Source organism: Bombyx mori, chromosome 21 (assembly GCF_030269925.1).
Source record: "Bombyx mori chromosome 21, ASM3026992v2".
NCBI lineage: Eukaryota > Metazoa > Arthropoda > Insecta > Lepidoptera > Bombycidae > Bombyx > Bombyx mori.
Window position 1 is genome coordinate 2,211,684 of NC_085127.1, and position 16,389 is coordinate 2,228,072.

Genomic DNA, 16,389 nt, shown 5'->3' on the forward strand with positions numbered 1-16,389 from the left:
TATGAGCTATAAACTATATGCTATTATTTTATAGCGTAGTCTGAAAGCAGCTTCATTTGCCACTTAGCGCCCTTTTAGTCCCGCCCCTAGTCACCTATATCTATGACATTCGATTTCAAAGTAATCGATTGAACAGAAGTATGCCTTAAAATCGTAATAAGCCGATAAACTTTGACATTTAAAATACTATTGTAAGCTCAGATTCCAGAGCCAGTAAATAAATACACAGGTTGCAATAGTTCACTTAATACTTCTTTATTTGTAACTCCACTTGTACAATCTTAGATATCTGCTCACTACTCAATACACTGATTTCTGTCCCGTTTTTTCAGACTACCGCCTTTTTTATTATGTCACGTCCCCACTACTGCCATTGCTCCCACGAACAGTGTTGCTATTTAATAATCCGATAATTGCCTTAAGTTTAACATGATACATTTTATTATTTTTGTTTTAATTATTTTACAATAAACCTTACATTCGACCATCCTGACAACATGTATGTCCCCATACATGACCCAGGTGGTAACCTTACATTAGGCCAATATTTACCCAATTAGTCATCAGGTGTCCCTTCAAAGAAGTGTGCCTTTGTTGGTGCCAAATGAAATTTAACAGTAAATTACAGACATATGTAAATTCCTTCAAAACAGACTTTCATTTGTTAAACTGCCTCAGCCAGTCAATTCTCAGTTGTGAAACTGCCTCAGCCAGTCAATTCTCAGTTGTGAAACTGCCTCAGCCAGTCAATTCTCAGTTGTGAAACTGCCTCAGCCAGTCAATTCTCAGTTGTGAAACTTCCTCGAGCCAGTCAATTCTCAGTTGTGAAACTTCCTCGAGCCAGTCAATTCTCAGTTGTGAAACTTCCTCGAGCCAGTCAATTCTCAGTTGTGAAACTTCCTCGAGCCAGTCAATTCTCAGTTGTGAAACTACCTCGAGCCAGTCAATTCTCAGTTGTGAAACTTCCTCGAACCAGTTCTCAATTGTGAAACTTCCACGTACCAGTCGATTCTCAGTTGTGAAACATCCTCGTACCAGTCGATTCTCAGTTGTGAAACTTCCTCGTACCAGTCGATTCTCAGTTGTGAAACTTCCTCGTACCAGTCGATTCTCAGTTGTGAAACTTCCTCGTACCAGTCGATTCTCAGTTGTGAAACTTCCTCGAACCAGTCGATTCTCAGTTGTGAAACTTCCTCGTACCAGTCGATTCTCAGTTGTGAAACTTCCTCGAACCAGTCGATTCTCAGTTGTGAAACTTCCTCGTACCAGTCGATTCTCAGTTGTGAAACTTCCTCGAACCAGTCGATTCTCAGTTGTGAAACTTCCTCGTACCAGTCGATTCTCAGTTGTGAAACTTCCTCGTACCAGTCGATTCTCAGTTGTGAAACTTCCTCGAACCAGTCGATTCTCAGTTGTGAAACTTCCTCGTACCAGTCGATTCTCAGTTGTGAAACTTCCTCGTACCAGTCGATTCTCAGTTGTGAAACTTCCTCGTACCAGTCGATTCTCAGTTGTGAAACTTCCTCGTACCAGTCGATTCTCAGTTGTGAAACTTCCTCGTACCAGTCGATTCTCAGTTGTGAAACTTCCTCGTACCAGTCGATTCTCAGTTGTGAAACTTCCTCGTACCAGTCGATTCTCAGTTGTGAAACTTCCTCGTACCAGTCGATTCTCAGTTGTGAAACTTCCTCGAACCAGTCGATTCTCAGTTGTGAAACTTCCTCGTACCAGTCGATTCTCAGTTGTGAAACTTCCTCGTACCAGTCGATTCTCAGTTGTGAAACTTCCTCGTACCAGTCGATTCTCAGTTGTGAAACTTCCTCGTACCAGTCGATTCTCAGTTGTGAAACTTCCTCGTACCAGTCGATTCTCAGTTGTGAAACTTCCTCGTACCAGTCGATTCTCAGTTGTGAAACTCCTTCACACCAGTCAATTCGCAATTGTGAAATTCCTTCGAACTAGTCAATTCTCAATGACTTTAAACACACTAGACCAATCAATTGCAAGGACTTCGTGAAATAAAATATAACAAACTGAACCAATCAATTCTCAGCTGTAGTATTTCTTGTTTTGCTTTGAACCAATCAATTCTCAAGAACTTTATGAAATAGTACCAACTGAACCAATCAATTCTCAGCTGTAGCATTTCTTGTTTTGCCTTGAACCATTCAATTCTCAATCAATTCTCTATGAAATAGTACCAACTGAACCAATCAATTCTCAGCTGTAGCATTTCTTGTTTTGCCTTGAACCATTCAATTCTCAAGAACTTTATGAAATAGTACCAACTGAACCAATCAATTCTCAGCTGTAGCATTTCTTGTTTTGCCTTGAACCAATCAATTCTCAATCAATTCTCTATGAAATAGTACCAACTGAACCAATCAATTCTCAGCTGTAGCATTTCTTGTTTTGCCTTGAACCATTCAATTCTCAAGAACTTTATGAAATAGTACCAACTGAACCAATCAATTCTCAGCTGTAGCATTTCTTGTTTTGCCTTGAACCAATCAATTCTCAATCAATTCTCTATGAAATAGTACCAACTGAACCAATCAATTCTCAGCTGTAGCATTTCTTGTTTTGCCTTGAACCATTCAATTCTCAAGAACTTTATGAAATAGTACCAACTGAACCAATCAATTCTCAGCTGTAGCATTTCTTGTTTTGCCTTGAACCATTCAATTCTCAAGAACTTTATGAAATAGTACCAACTGAACCAATCAATTCTCAGCTGTAGCATTTCTTGTTTTGCCTTGAACCATTCAATTCTCTATGAAATAGTACCAACTGAACCAATCAATTCTCAGCTGTAGCATTTCTTGTTTTGCCTTGAACCATTCAATTCTCAAGAACTTTATGAAATAGTACCAACTGAACCAATCAATTCTCAGCTGTAGCATTTCTTGTTTTGCCTTGAACCATTCAATTCTCAATCAATTCTCTATGAAATAGTACCAACTGAACCAATCAATTCTCAGCTGTAGCATTTCTTGTTTTGCCTTGAACCATTCAATTCTCAAGAACTTTATGAAATAGTACCAACTGAACCAATCAATTCTCAGCTGTAGCATTTCTTGTTTTGCCTTGAACCATTCAATTCTCTATGAAATAGTACCAACTGAACCAATCAATTCTCAGCTGTAGCATTTCTTGTTTTGCCTTGAACCATTCAATTCTCAAGAACTTTATGAAATAGTACCAACTGAACCAATCAATTCTCAGCTGTAGCATTTCTTGTTTTGCCTTGAACCAATCAATTCTTAAGGACTTCATGAAATATAAGTAACTGAACCAATCAATTCTCAGCTATAGTATTTCTTGTTTGCCTTGTAGGTACCAATTAATTCTCAAGGACTTTATGAAATACACAAACTGAACCAATCAATTCTCAGCTGTAGTATTTCCTATTTTGCCTTGAATCAATCTATTCTCAAGGACTTTCTGGTCAAGGTGCGAACCAATCCATTCTCGCTCCTGACCTGTAAATAAAATAATACTGCAGCATAATTTCTTTATCAAATTAATTGTATACATAATAACAATTTAAGCATAATAATAATATGTTTATGTACATATATTAACTGATAAATACTGATATCTTAGTAATATATTCTAGACTATAATCGATCATTACTAATACTATTATTCAGTGTCGGTTGCATCGTGATCAGTATCAAGTTCATTGATAAAAAGATCAAGTGACGCGATATGTATCCATTGCTGCATACGATCGTATGCAAAAGTAGTTTTGCGCTTATTTTTCATCCCTTCAAATCCAGGGATCGTTTATCCTATAATAATCATCACCTAGCACTTAAGGTTCTTCTTTGTGCCTTTTAAAAGAAGATTTTAATACTTTCAAGAGTTCTCCCTTGTTGTAATTTCGAGCTGGTTTCCTATTCCTATCGTAATAATGTTTTGTTTTCTATCCTTTCCTTAACTTGTTTCCGTATAGAAATAAGATCAGTCAGTCTCTCTAGGCACTCTTCGTTTAAGGCCGGATTAATTTCACTATTCATTTTCATACCGAACATGACTTCCATTGTTGTCCTATCAGTAGTCTTCTGTACAGTATTACTTAAACCCCATTTATTATTCCTAACTTCTTATTCCAATCCTTCTCATCGCTTTTAAATTTTGTGCAGTTAATGAATCTAAAATCATGCAGTTATACCATTTGTGATCGTGGACTGGAATTTAAAATTTGTTAGATACCTTTATTAAGACAAAATTTCTTGAATAGTTGAGATGTGAAAAAAACTTATCACTAACGTGCCTATCTGGGTCACTGAAAGTATAAAATATCTCTTCAAGCATATAATGACGTTCTGCACCTTCGTGCACAGATTTAATAAATACAAACTTTGTAAAGGAACCTGCTATAACCAAAATGTACGTATAGCCCCGTTTTGACCTTATGAAGAACCCAACATGATCAAGGTGAAGCGTGTGAAAAGGAATGTCGAACTTCAAAATAGGATGTAACAATCCTTGCCGTGCATGCGATGTATGCCTCGCGTAAGCGTACTCAATACACGCGCTTACGCAAAAAGTCATTTTCACAAACCAATAATTCCACCTAATTCTTCTATTTCGTCATGGTTCAACTTACAATTTTGCCATTGAGTACCTTTTAGTACCACCCATCGAACATCTTGTTAAACTTTGTTTAAATACCTAAAAAGCTTATTATTGCGAATGATAAAGCAGTCCTTAATAGATTGGAGTTCCTTAGTGTCTATTTTATTGAAAGTAAATAAATATAAATAAATATTTTACTAACAATTACGCCACGCTAACTGGTCCCGTGATAAGTTCGCAAAGAACTTGTGTTATAGGTACCAGATATCGGAAACAAATGCAAGATTCCTATTATACACATACACACATTTAATATACATCCATAACCCTGGAAAATACATTAATATTTATCATACAAATATCCTCCCTTGGCGGGACTCGAACCCGCGACCCCCCAGTGCAGTGACCATGTCACTTACCACTACACCAGACGGACGTTATATAAAGTATAATATATAAAGTATGTCTCGATTCTACCTAAGTCCGCGTCACCTAACTGAAGAGTTAATAACCAGTCTTCATCATTAATGGTTAAACAGTCGGTGTGTGTGTGTGTGCAATAGTTCAATTATTTTCTTCCGGGATAGGATTACGCGACATTGCATCGACGTGTGCCGTTCTGGTCCCTGGCCCTATACTTAACTCACAGCTAAAATCTTGAATCAAGAGCCACCATCTAGCGATCCGAGGAATTATGATCTCTTTTTGAAAGGTAGAACGTAATGCACTACAATCAGTCGCGATCTTGAATGCCTTCCTTAGTAAATAAGCCCTAAATTTCTTGAGTGAACACATAACAGCTAATGTCTCTAGTTCATATGAATGGATAACCCTTTCTTCTGGAGAAGTTTGACGACTGTAGAATGCTACTGGTTGGAATTTTCTGGAATACGCTGTAATAGAATTCCTCAAACTCCTAATTTGCTAGCATCTGAATGAAGCTCATGTTCTGAGTTTGGATTAAGACCGGCCTATCAACGAGACTTTCTCAGTTCTAGAAACGCATGTTCCTGTGCCTGCGAACATTCCCAGACATTAAGTTTGTTCAGGGGGTGTGCGACCAACGCAAAACTTCAGACCGTGCAAGTTTCCAGGACGCGGAAAGTCAATGACGTACTGTATTTTAGTCGTACCTGGCTTAACGCCTTCCGCACTAACCTCACAACCCAAATATTCGATGTTGTTCGGCAAGAAACTACACTTTGCAAGGCTTAATGTCAACTTCTAACCTGTCTAGACATTGTTTTGTGGATTCTCCTTTTTCTTACGTAGGTACTAAAATTATTGGACTCACAAATTCTGATGTAGATTCCCTAAGTATGCCAGCCTCCAACACCTCATTTACCCTTCCGCGTGCCTTATCCTTCTCAGAATTTATCTCGCTCAGTGACTGCTGTACCAAGTAATAACTAGTTCTTATCAATTAAGTTATCACTCATTACCTTATGGACCTGATTCGAAACTATCGGTGAGAATTATTTAGTTAATCTATTTATAACCTTAATCGCTTCGGTTCGAAAAATTATATTATTTTCGTGTAATAGCGTGTAATAGGCAGCGTATTGGTACTGGTGTGATAGTCGCATATAACTGCCCATTTTTTTAACTAGGTAAATGCCTCCACTAATAATGGCTTCGTTGTTTAATTTTGCCACTAATCTATTAGTTATTAACACATAACCCATATGCTGTACTAATACACAATATAACGCTGACACTTCCGAATAGCTAGCTGAAGGTGATTTAGTATTTTTATTATTTTCCTCGAACAAACAGCAATTCAGAATCTACATTTAAAAACCTCAAAGTAGTTGAATCTTTATAAAAACTAGCTGACCCGGCATGCTTTGTAGTGCCTCAATCGATAAATAAAAGACCTAAACTTTTGTATAAAATAAACTTAAAACTACCAACGTCCGTCCGACGGGGTACATATCAAAGGAAAAACAAAATTGTTATTTTTATTTAATTCCGAGAATTTCTATATTTATCTACCTTTTAAACCTTCCCTGGACTTCCACAAATAATTCAAGACCAAAATTAGCCAAGTCGGTCCAGCCGTCCTCGAGTTTTAGCGAGACTAACGAACAGCAATTCATTTTTATATATAGAGATTATATGAGGTTGTTTAGTAAAAGATTTGCCAATTAACAAAGACTCATTTAACAGCTGATCATAAATTAATCTACAAATCACTAGCACGAACGCCATCAATCTCGAGATGTTGTTGATGAAGTTTGCTCCCGGGTAACTTTGTTAACTTATTACCAAAGCCTTTCATGATGGTTGGTTTAATGTCATGAATTTGCCTAATCAGTGCGCTATAGATATTATAATGAGGGTCATTTCAAAATCCACGAGCGACTCAAAGACCATACCGTTAATATAAACTTTCTTTTCTTTTTAGAACTTGATTCGCTGTCAGAGGCATTTTTATTTTTTCAATTGCGATCGTTGTTGATCATTATCCGTGTCCCTATAACTCATTAGAAACTGTAAAAGCCTTTCTGGAAGAGAGCAGCGCAAAGCTAAGGCACTAGACTTCATAGTCCTGTCACTAATTCAGTGAATTATGCAATCGACAGCGCGCTTACCAGAAATACCACATGGGTTTAACAGAGAGTTTTTCATAATAGTATTGCTCTATAGGTTCATTAAGCTTGCTTCTTCATCTCAACATGTCTACGAAGCACTGGCCATAATTTGTTCGTGAGGTTTATAGTAAGTGTAGAAAAGTGTATAGTGGTGGTATCGTCCCAACCATAAACCGACGCGCCTTCATTAATTTCTTTCAGCCACACATTTCCTGTGATATTTTATTAATCATCGATGTGTTCTGCGCTAACGATTGAGATTCGGGACAGTGCTTAATAGACTATTGTTTTGACAACAAACATCATTAGTAGAAAAGGAAGGACTACGTGACCTGATATGTGTTGCACGGCGTTCATGGTTGACGTTTGCATGCCGCCCGTAGTCACTTCGGCGCGTCTCTGTAGCTGCACGAAGAGAGGTCGCACGTGGCCTCTCGGTTGAAGAGCGCCGTGTACTTCTCTTGCATCGCTGTAAAATCTCCCGCTCTTGCTGCAGCTCTTGTTCTAGTCGCTGGATACGTTCTTGGTACAGTTCCAGCTCCCGGGCCCGGCTGCACGTGCGAGAGCTGCTGCCACGAGTACGAGATCGGCTGGGACCCGCTTCACCTCGGCTTCCTTTACGGCTGCGCGAGGGTGTCATCAAACGATTGTCTATTCATGTTCTGGAACTTGCAGACGTTGCAAAATGTTATTTTAAATTGAACGTGAATAATATGAACAACGTTCAACCTATAGGTACTAATATGATAGAGAGAGGACAATTGTTTGTCTATAAATTCTCAGTCATCGGACCCATATCAACATTATTTCATCTACCCCAAATGAAAATATCAATGAAAAGCATGGGCAGCATTTTATCGACGGACCATGCGAGCGGGGCACCGAGCAAAAATTAGTAGAATGAGAACTATATAAAGTTCGTAACTAGTTATGCTTTATACATTGAATTCGTGGTTGAAACACAGTATTTAATTCAAATTAACACACCTAACATAAAAGGTGATATTAAAGAATATGTACATACGTGTACACAACATATATACGCATCATAAAACTCAATGTGATATGGTCGCTGTTATTAATAACATAAATTACAATGTTATTTTGGTTTTATTCTAGCTCAACAAACATTTGAACGTTGAGTTATAATGAAACACGTGACATAACCATAACATCAAATAGTTTTTAGTTCTCAGTTATTAAAATAGTAAAGAAGATGCCACAATCATGGCGTATTACTTTATTCCGGGCTAAACTTTGAAGCTACCTCCGTAGTCAGCGCGGTTCTAATTCATTTTCTATCCTTTTTTTTTTCGAAATATAAAATGACGGCCAATTAACAAGAAACTCAAGAATGTACTTACGTGAGGCGATCCCTCTTCTGAGATGTAAGCTCAGATTCCAGAGCCAGTAAATAAATACACAGGTTGCAATAGTTCACTTAATACTTCTTTATTTGTAACTCCACTTGTACAATCTTAGATATCTGCTCACTACTCAATACACTGATTTCTGTCCCGTTTTTTCAGACTACCGCCTTTTTTATTATGTCACGTCCCCACTACTGCCATTGCTCCCACGAACAGTGTTGCTATTTAATAATCCGATAATTGCCTTAAGTTTAACATGATACATTTTATTATTTTTGTTTTAATTATTTTACAATAAACCTTACACTATTAAGGCCTGATGATACTAAGGGCTTAATATCGAAAGTTCAATTCGTCTTTCAACGTTTTGAGCTACTGAGAAAATTCCTTAGGATACCCAAAATCGAGTGACAAGAACGAATTTAGATTCTTTAATGTTGTCATTAAAATACGTAGGATAGATTCCAAATTGAAAGTTTTACGATTAATCTCGGACTAGACATTGGAGGCTGCCGATTTAAGAGAGGACACGACTGGGAGCGATCACCTCTGGGCGCTCTCAACTCGATCCAATCCAAACATACGAATACTTTTACTCATTTATTTTGATTCAAGCGTTCGCAGCCATACACGTTATAAAAACTATTATTTAAAAGGTTCGTACCATAATTATAACTTGCTTTTTAGAACATTTATCTAAATACCCACAGACACAGCCCACTGAGTTTCTCGCCAGATCTTCTCAGCGGGTCGCGTTTCCGATCCGGTGGTAGATTCTGCGAAGGCCGGCTCTTGCTAGGGCCAGTGTTAGCAACACTCCGGTTTGAGCCCCGTGAGCTCACCTACATGTTAGGGCGTAGCTGAAATAGCCTCTCAAGGCTGTCAGCATAGGTAGGAAAAATAATAATTAAATAGGTACTTGAGGATTACTGGATTGTTTTAAAAATTTGTTTAGAATGTTTGTAATAATTCAGACTATAGTAATGTTTATCAAGAAACAACAGTTATATTAAAATTTCATTGTAAAATTGATTGATTTACGAAAACGATCAAAAACTGAATTGATTAACTTAAGTCACGATCAGCCGATTCAGCTAGTTTCAAAGAAATGAAAACGTTCTATTCATATTTTTTTAGCTCGTCCATTCTCGTTGGTACCGGAATGGATTTTCGATTCAGTCTAAAAAAGGATTTCAGTTACATTAGATGGGCCGTGAATCCGGCTGCTATCTAGCTGAAAAAACCTTGTGACGCGGACTGAAAATCCTAAAATTTATTTTATTTTTTAAATTGGATTATGCTATAGTATTGTAATAAATTTATAATGATAAAGCGAGAGTACACTGTAAATTTTAAATAATTGTCGCGTTTTTACTATTCGCGGATTAAAAAAATACGACCTAATTGCTATACCTATTCGCGGCTAGATTTCTTTCTTCGCGGATTTAATAGTTATACACCAGTACATATAAATTAATAAAAAGGATTCCAATACTAGGCTGCACTAAAAGTATCGGGAATGGAATATTTCCACTGTTCCTGTCATATTAAAATCTTTTTAATTGAAAACTCCTTGGTTTTAAAAATCGAATACCATTTATTTATTTAAAAAAAGATTCTCGGTCTTGTCACGAGGTTTTGTCAAACTTGTTTAGTCGTAGAGAAAATGGAATTGACTCGAGAAAATTCAAGAGCGATGATTTATTATGACTTTCGAAGTGGTTTAACACAAAAACAGTGTGTTGACCGGATGATTTCTGCATTTGGTGACGAAGCCCCATCCAAAACCACAATTTATCGCTGGTTTGCTGAGTTTCAACGTGGACGTGTCAAGCTCAGTGATGATCCCCGTCAAGGTCGTCCAAAAACTGCAGTCACCCAAGAAAACGTTAATGCTGTGCGTAAGCTGATTGAGGAAGATCGACATGTGACATATCGCGAAATTCAGGCAACTTTAGACATTGGCATGAGTCAAATACAAATAATCTTGCATGAACAATTAGGTGTAAAAAAGTTGTTTTCTCAATGGGTACCGCATTCGCTCTGTGAAGAGCAAAAAGCGGCTCGCGTTACTTGGTGCGTCAGAACTCTCGAAAGATCGCAGGATCCTCAAATGCTGTATACAACATTGTATCAGGTGACGAATCCTGGATATACGCGTACGAACCCGAAACAAAAAACCAGTCACGAGTTTGGGTGTTCGAAAATGAGTTAAAGCCAACAAAAATTGTTCGTTCACGGAGTGTTGCAAAAAAAATGGTGGCCACGTTTGTCTCCAAAACCGGCCATGTTACGATTATTCCTCTTGAAGGACAAAGAACGGTTAATGCAGAATGGTATGCTAGCATTTGTTTGCCACAGGCCGTTTCTGAACTCCGTAAAGAGAACTGCAACCGCCGCATCATCCTCCATCACGATAATGCGAGTTCTCACACCGCGCACAGAACAAAAGAGTTTTTAGAGCAAGAAAACATAGAATTATTAGACCATCCGCCGTACAGCCCCGACCTAAGCCCTAATGATTTCTATACTTTCCCTAAAATAAAGAATAAATTGCGTGGACAGAGATTTTCATCACCTAAAGAAGCTGTGGACGCCTACAAAACGGCCATTTTGGAGACCCCAACTTCCGAATGGAATGGTTGCTTCAATGATTGGTTCCATCGTATGGAAAAATATGTCAAATTTCGCGGAGAATACTTCGGAAAGCAATAAATACATTTTTAAATACTAATGTTGTGTCACTTCGTTAATTCCCGAAATTTTCAGTGCCGCCCTCGTATGTAGGTATTCAACCGAATGTTTTATGTAAACGCGTCATCAAATTGACTAATAAAAAATAAAACAGTCCTAAAGACCTAAACAAACTATGCCTAAAGTATCTTGTTAAATAATATCGCCTAAGAACGTATCCCCTATAATCCTATATGTACCTATATGTAAATTACCATTCCATACTCACAATATTTGCATTCGCGCCATATTTGCGGAACATCTCATCATCTGATGCATAGCACATTGTAGTGTTTTCATGTGTGTGATCCTAATCCAGGCAACAACTTCAACGTACATCGGTTCACCAAATGTTTAAAGTGTTCATGCTGTGTCGACTCCGAATTAGGATTTTCTCCTGTGTTATTGGTCCCGGTAAACATACTAAGTCGAGAATTGGTAGCTACATCTGGACCTCGAATACCAAATATGATGAGTACCGGCTACGACCCCTGATGCAAGTAGCCAACGCCGCAACTTCCTTACTGAACAAAGAAAGATGCCAATATTTGTCATACATATTTTTTTTTCCTACCTATTCTAGTAACCTCGAGGGGTTATTCTAGATTCGCCGAGCTTATAGGTGAGCTTACGGGGCTCAAGCCTGACGACGTTGCTAACACGAACCCTAGCAAGAGCCTTGCTTCGCAGAATCTACCACCGGATCGGAAACGCGACCCACTGAGAAGATCCGGCGAGAAACTCAGTGGGCTGTGTCTGTGGGTTAATTTACCCGAAGGGCTCGACGAGAACGATGACCGGTGCTTGGGGTACCTAAAAGCACCGTTAGTGGATAGGGAGGATCCGAAATTACGTGTTTTGGGCGACGTTGACTGCTTTCCATTCGATCCGCAGGATTGGGAATGTACATATTTCTGGCAGCGTGAATATTGGAAAAAAATATATTGAATAAAACATATCCAGCCAAATAACAACGAACATAATCATATACAAACAAAAAAAAGCATATCCATTTCATCATACAATTCGTATCGTTCAATGAACGAACCGTGATTTTTCCGTAGCAATGAATTTCAATCAAATTCCTGTTCGAACGATGAGAAACAATAAATGTGAAGCATCCGCTATTTGCTTCGGAAATGTTTTCGAATTTGAAAAACGATTGTTTAGAGAAATTGTTCAGAGAATGGTTATGATAAAAAAATTATGAGATACGAAAAATATTTAACGAATAAACAGCGTGGAACGAAACAAATGTATAAAGGTTTTTGAATAACAACACCGAGAAAGGTTTGTTGTTATTAAAATTATTATCTAAACTGAATTCTAATGAACAGGAAGAATGTTTTGCAGAGATGCTATCTAATGAAACTTATTATCTAGAAGGCCGTTTTTAATTGTTTTTTTATTGCGAAGATAAGTTGACCAAACGAGGCACATGTATGCGCGCGGAACGTTTTTTTCAAAAGATAATTAATTTCGTAAAACATCACTTAGATAAAAAATGTAATGTTGATGAAAATATCCGTAACTTTCTTTCTTTAAAGTTTCATATCTGGAACTCACGATCAGACGAAGTCCGCGGTTCCAATATGAATGCTAACATTCATCTTTTTAAGTCAGATATTAATACTGCTATGGATGCTTGGGTATTGAATTTAAATACGTAACATTTTGAAACTGTGGCTGACGATTGTTCGTTCACCACAATGACTCTTTTCTATAATACCACTCCACAATACATGTGTCATGTGAAGATACTTTACTGTATAAGCTGTGGATGACAGGTACGGGGGACGGCATGAGACATTAAAGATGGCGTTTGAATACTTGCGTTTCAATACAGTAATCCTAATAATCATAACTAATTAAATACAGTTATTACAACATGGTACGTACAGTATTAAAGGCGCTAAATAAACTCAGATAAGTTAGGTACACCTATGTTGTTGATTAATTCCAGGATCAACATTCAGAGGGTGCCACCACTCCTCGCGCGGAGGACAAGTCCGGAGGACGCTCACCGGCCGCGCATGAGGGTATCGTAAGAATTCTATAAGAACAGATTCACTCAGACATTAACTTACCTTCATCAAAAACACCGTCCGAATGTATTATTCACGATATAGGGGTTAATTATAGAAGCGGTATTATTGAGTTTTCGATCTCATGTACCAAGGTTACGTTACGTTACGTTGGTCTATGGGTTGTTGAGTATGCTTAGTGCGAGTTTCATAACGTTCTCGATAGCGTAAAAGTTAGCTCATATTTGTATGGAATGGGATGGTTTGCCTACGTTTGTCGCTAGGGGCGCTGTTCCAACTGCATACACAAAAATGGCTTAACTTTTACGCTATCGAGAACGTTAAGAAACTCGCTTTTCTTTTTTTCCCTACCTATGCTGATAGCCTTGAGAGGCTATTTCAGCTTCGCCCTAACGTTTGTAGGTGAGCTCACGGGGTTCAAACCTGACCACGATGCTAACACGAACCCTAGCAAGAGTCGTGCTTCGCAGAATCTACCACCGGATCGGAAACGCGACCCACTGAGAAGATCCGGCGAGAAACTCAGTGGGCTGTGTCTGAGAGTTAGTTTACTCGTCGAGCCCTTCGTCGCAAGCGACGGGTTCGACGAGAACGGTGACCGGTGCTTGAAGTACCTAGAAGCACCGTTAGTGGATCGGGGGGATCCGAGATGACGTGTTTTGGGCGACGTCGACTGCTTTCCATTCTGTCCGCAGGATCGGGAATGTAGTTACTGGCGGCCACGATGAGAGGGTTCTCGTGTCGTGCCGCTTTATCGAAGTGGCGCATCGACGCCGACTGCAAATACTTACTGACGGACTCTAAGTCCAGGTCGCCATGGAGGTCGACGTTCCTGACGAACCACGGGGCTCCGACGGCTATCCTGCAAAAACGGGATTGAATAATTTGGAAGGATTTTAAGTGAATGCGGGCCGCGTGAACGAACACTACACTTGCATAGGTCATGACGGGGCGTATGCAAGTTTTGTAGAGTGTCACCTTATTTCTAAGGGACATTTTACTTCGCCTACATATCATCGGGTAGAGACGTCCTAGAATGAAGGCGGCACGATCGCGTACCGTCTTAATATGAGGGCGGAATGTCATCCTTCGGTCGAGGGTGACGCCTAAATATTTGACCTTCGGGGCCCACGGTATGGGCTGGTCGAACATCGTGATTGAGCGAATGGCGAAGGCGGAGGTGTCGACGCGCCTAGACGGGAGAGGGATGCTCAACGTGGTGTTCGGAGGGCGACCCCTTTTGAAGAGCACCGCTGTGCTTTTCGTGGGGTTGATGTCGATGCGCCACTTCCGGAACCACTGTCCCGTGGTGGTAGCTGCGGTCTGAAGGCGTCGATGAAGCAACGCCTTCTTCCTACACGAGTAGTAGATGGCGGTGTCATCGGCGAAGAGCGCCAGATGGGTCTCCGGAGACCGGGGTATATCATTGCTATACAAACTAAATAGTAACGGGGAGAGGGCGGAGCCTTGCGGGACTCCGGCTGTGACGTGACGGGGCCGGGAACGCGTTCCCTCGACTCGATATCGGAACGAACGGTTCGACAAGTAGTCTCGTATGATGAGCACGAGTCTGTCTGACACTCCAATGTTATACAGTTTGTATATCAAACCGTTGTGCCAGACTTTGTCGAACGCCTTCGCTATATCGAAGAAGAGGGCTCCTGTCGGGATGGAGAAACTCGCACTAAGCACGCTGGTCTGTACCAAGTACTGAATAATCTTTGTTCTATAAATACACATATGCGTGCGAGTAATCATTGCATAGCACTTCACTTATCGCATTCGTAATCTTAAAATATATATTTATGAGTTAACGCATTCCGGCTGGCGCACAGACCATATGTTGTGACGTTGTTACTGAAAGATGTGTAATAATTTGGATACGGGGTGTCCCAGCACAAGGCGGGTCTGGTAATGGTCGCGGGAGTCTGATTTTTTTTTATTGCTTAGATGGATGGACGAGCTCACAGCCCACCTTGGTATATAAGTTCTAAGTTACAAAGGCTGCCCCACCCTTCAAACCGAAACGCATTCCTGCTTCACGGCAGAAATAGGCGGGTGGTGGTACCTACCCGCGCGGACTCACAAGAGGTCCTACCAGCAGTAATTACGTAAATTACAATTTTGCGGGTTTGATTTTTACTAGACGATGTTATTCCTTCACCGTGGAAATCAATCGTGAGCATTGGTCAAGTACGTATTTCATTAGAAAAATTGGTACCCGTCTGCGGGATTCGAACGCTGCTGCATCGCTACATAGGTACGGATTCACCGGACGTCTTAGGCCTCAAGGCCACCGGTAATCCTTCTATCATAATTAAAAAAATAAGTCACAAGAGAAAGATTAGATGAAGCCGCAACAGTGTTGTTTGTGTGTCATTCAGCCGCGGAGGTCGGCAGCGAGAGGTGATGGTCGGCCGCCGCGCTGCTGGAGCGTCTCGCGCAGAGAGGACTCGCCGCCGACCCCCGCCTCGCCCTGCCGCCCACAGGTACACGCTCGTCTCAGGCAAACAGTCCATTTGCAAACTTTTTTTTTATTGCCGTATAGGCAAACGATCATACGGCCCACCTAATGGTGAGTGGTTACCGTCGCTCATAGACGTCAGCAATGCCAGGGGCAGAGCCAAGCCGCTGCCTACCATTTAATACTCTCCACAAGCCTCGTTTGAAGAAGGACGTATCATAGCGCTCGGGAAACACCGTGGAGGGGAGCTCATTCCATAACCGGATGGTACGTGGCAAAAAAGATCTCTGGCAACGCACTGATGAACGTAGTGGCTCCAGGTAGTATGGGTGAACTCTACTCCGGTGGCGGGCGGTGCGATGGTAAAAACAAGACGTTGGTAAAAATTCCTCAGACTGACTGTCTGAGTGTTCAATTACATACAACATAGTGATACACATTGTAATGTATGGCTGCTGTTCTTAATCAACCAGCATTGGAATCGATCCAATAATAATCAGGGGACAAAACCATTTGAATATTACATTTAAATCTAAGTGTGGTACGATGCAAGCTACAGTCTTGTGTACCGCGCCGTCACTGCTTCACTCGCCTGCCGC

At 40.1% G+C, this 16,389-nt stretch overlaps 1 protein-coding gene across 1 annotated transcript in view; it reads left to right on the forward strand.

Annotated features, from left to right (window-relative positions):
• The window catches only part of LOC101744698 (ankyrin repeat domain-containing protein 29), an 86,228-nt gene that overhangs the window by 63,922 nt on the left and 5,917 nt on the right, over window positions 1-16,389 (forward strand). Inside the window, exons 10-11 of the mRNA XM_038018384.2 lie at window positions 13,245-13,320; window positions 15,711-15,815. Coding sequence (XP_037874312.1) covers window positions 13,245-13,320; window positions 15,711-15,736 — 102 coding nt within the window. The 3' untranslated portion in view covers window positions 15,737-15,815. The remainder of the gene's footprint in view (window positions 1-13,244; window positions 13,321-15,710; window positions 15,816-16,389) is intronic.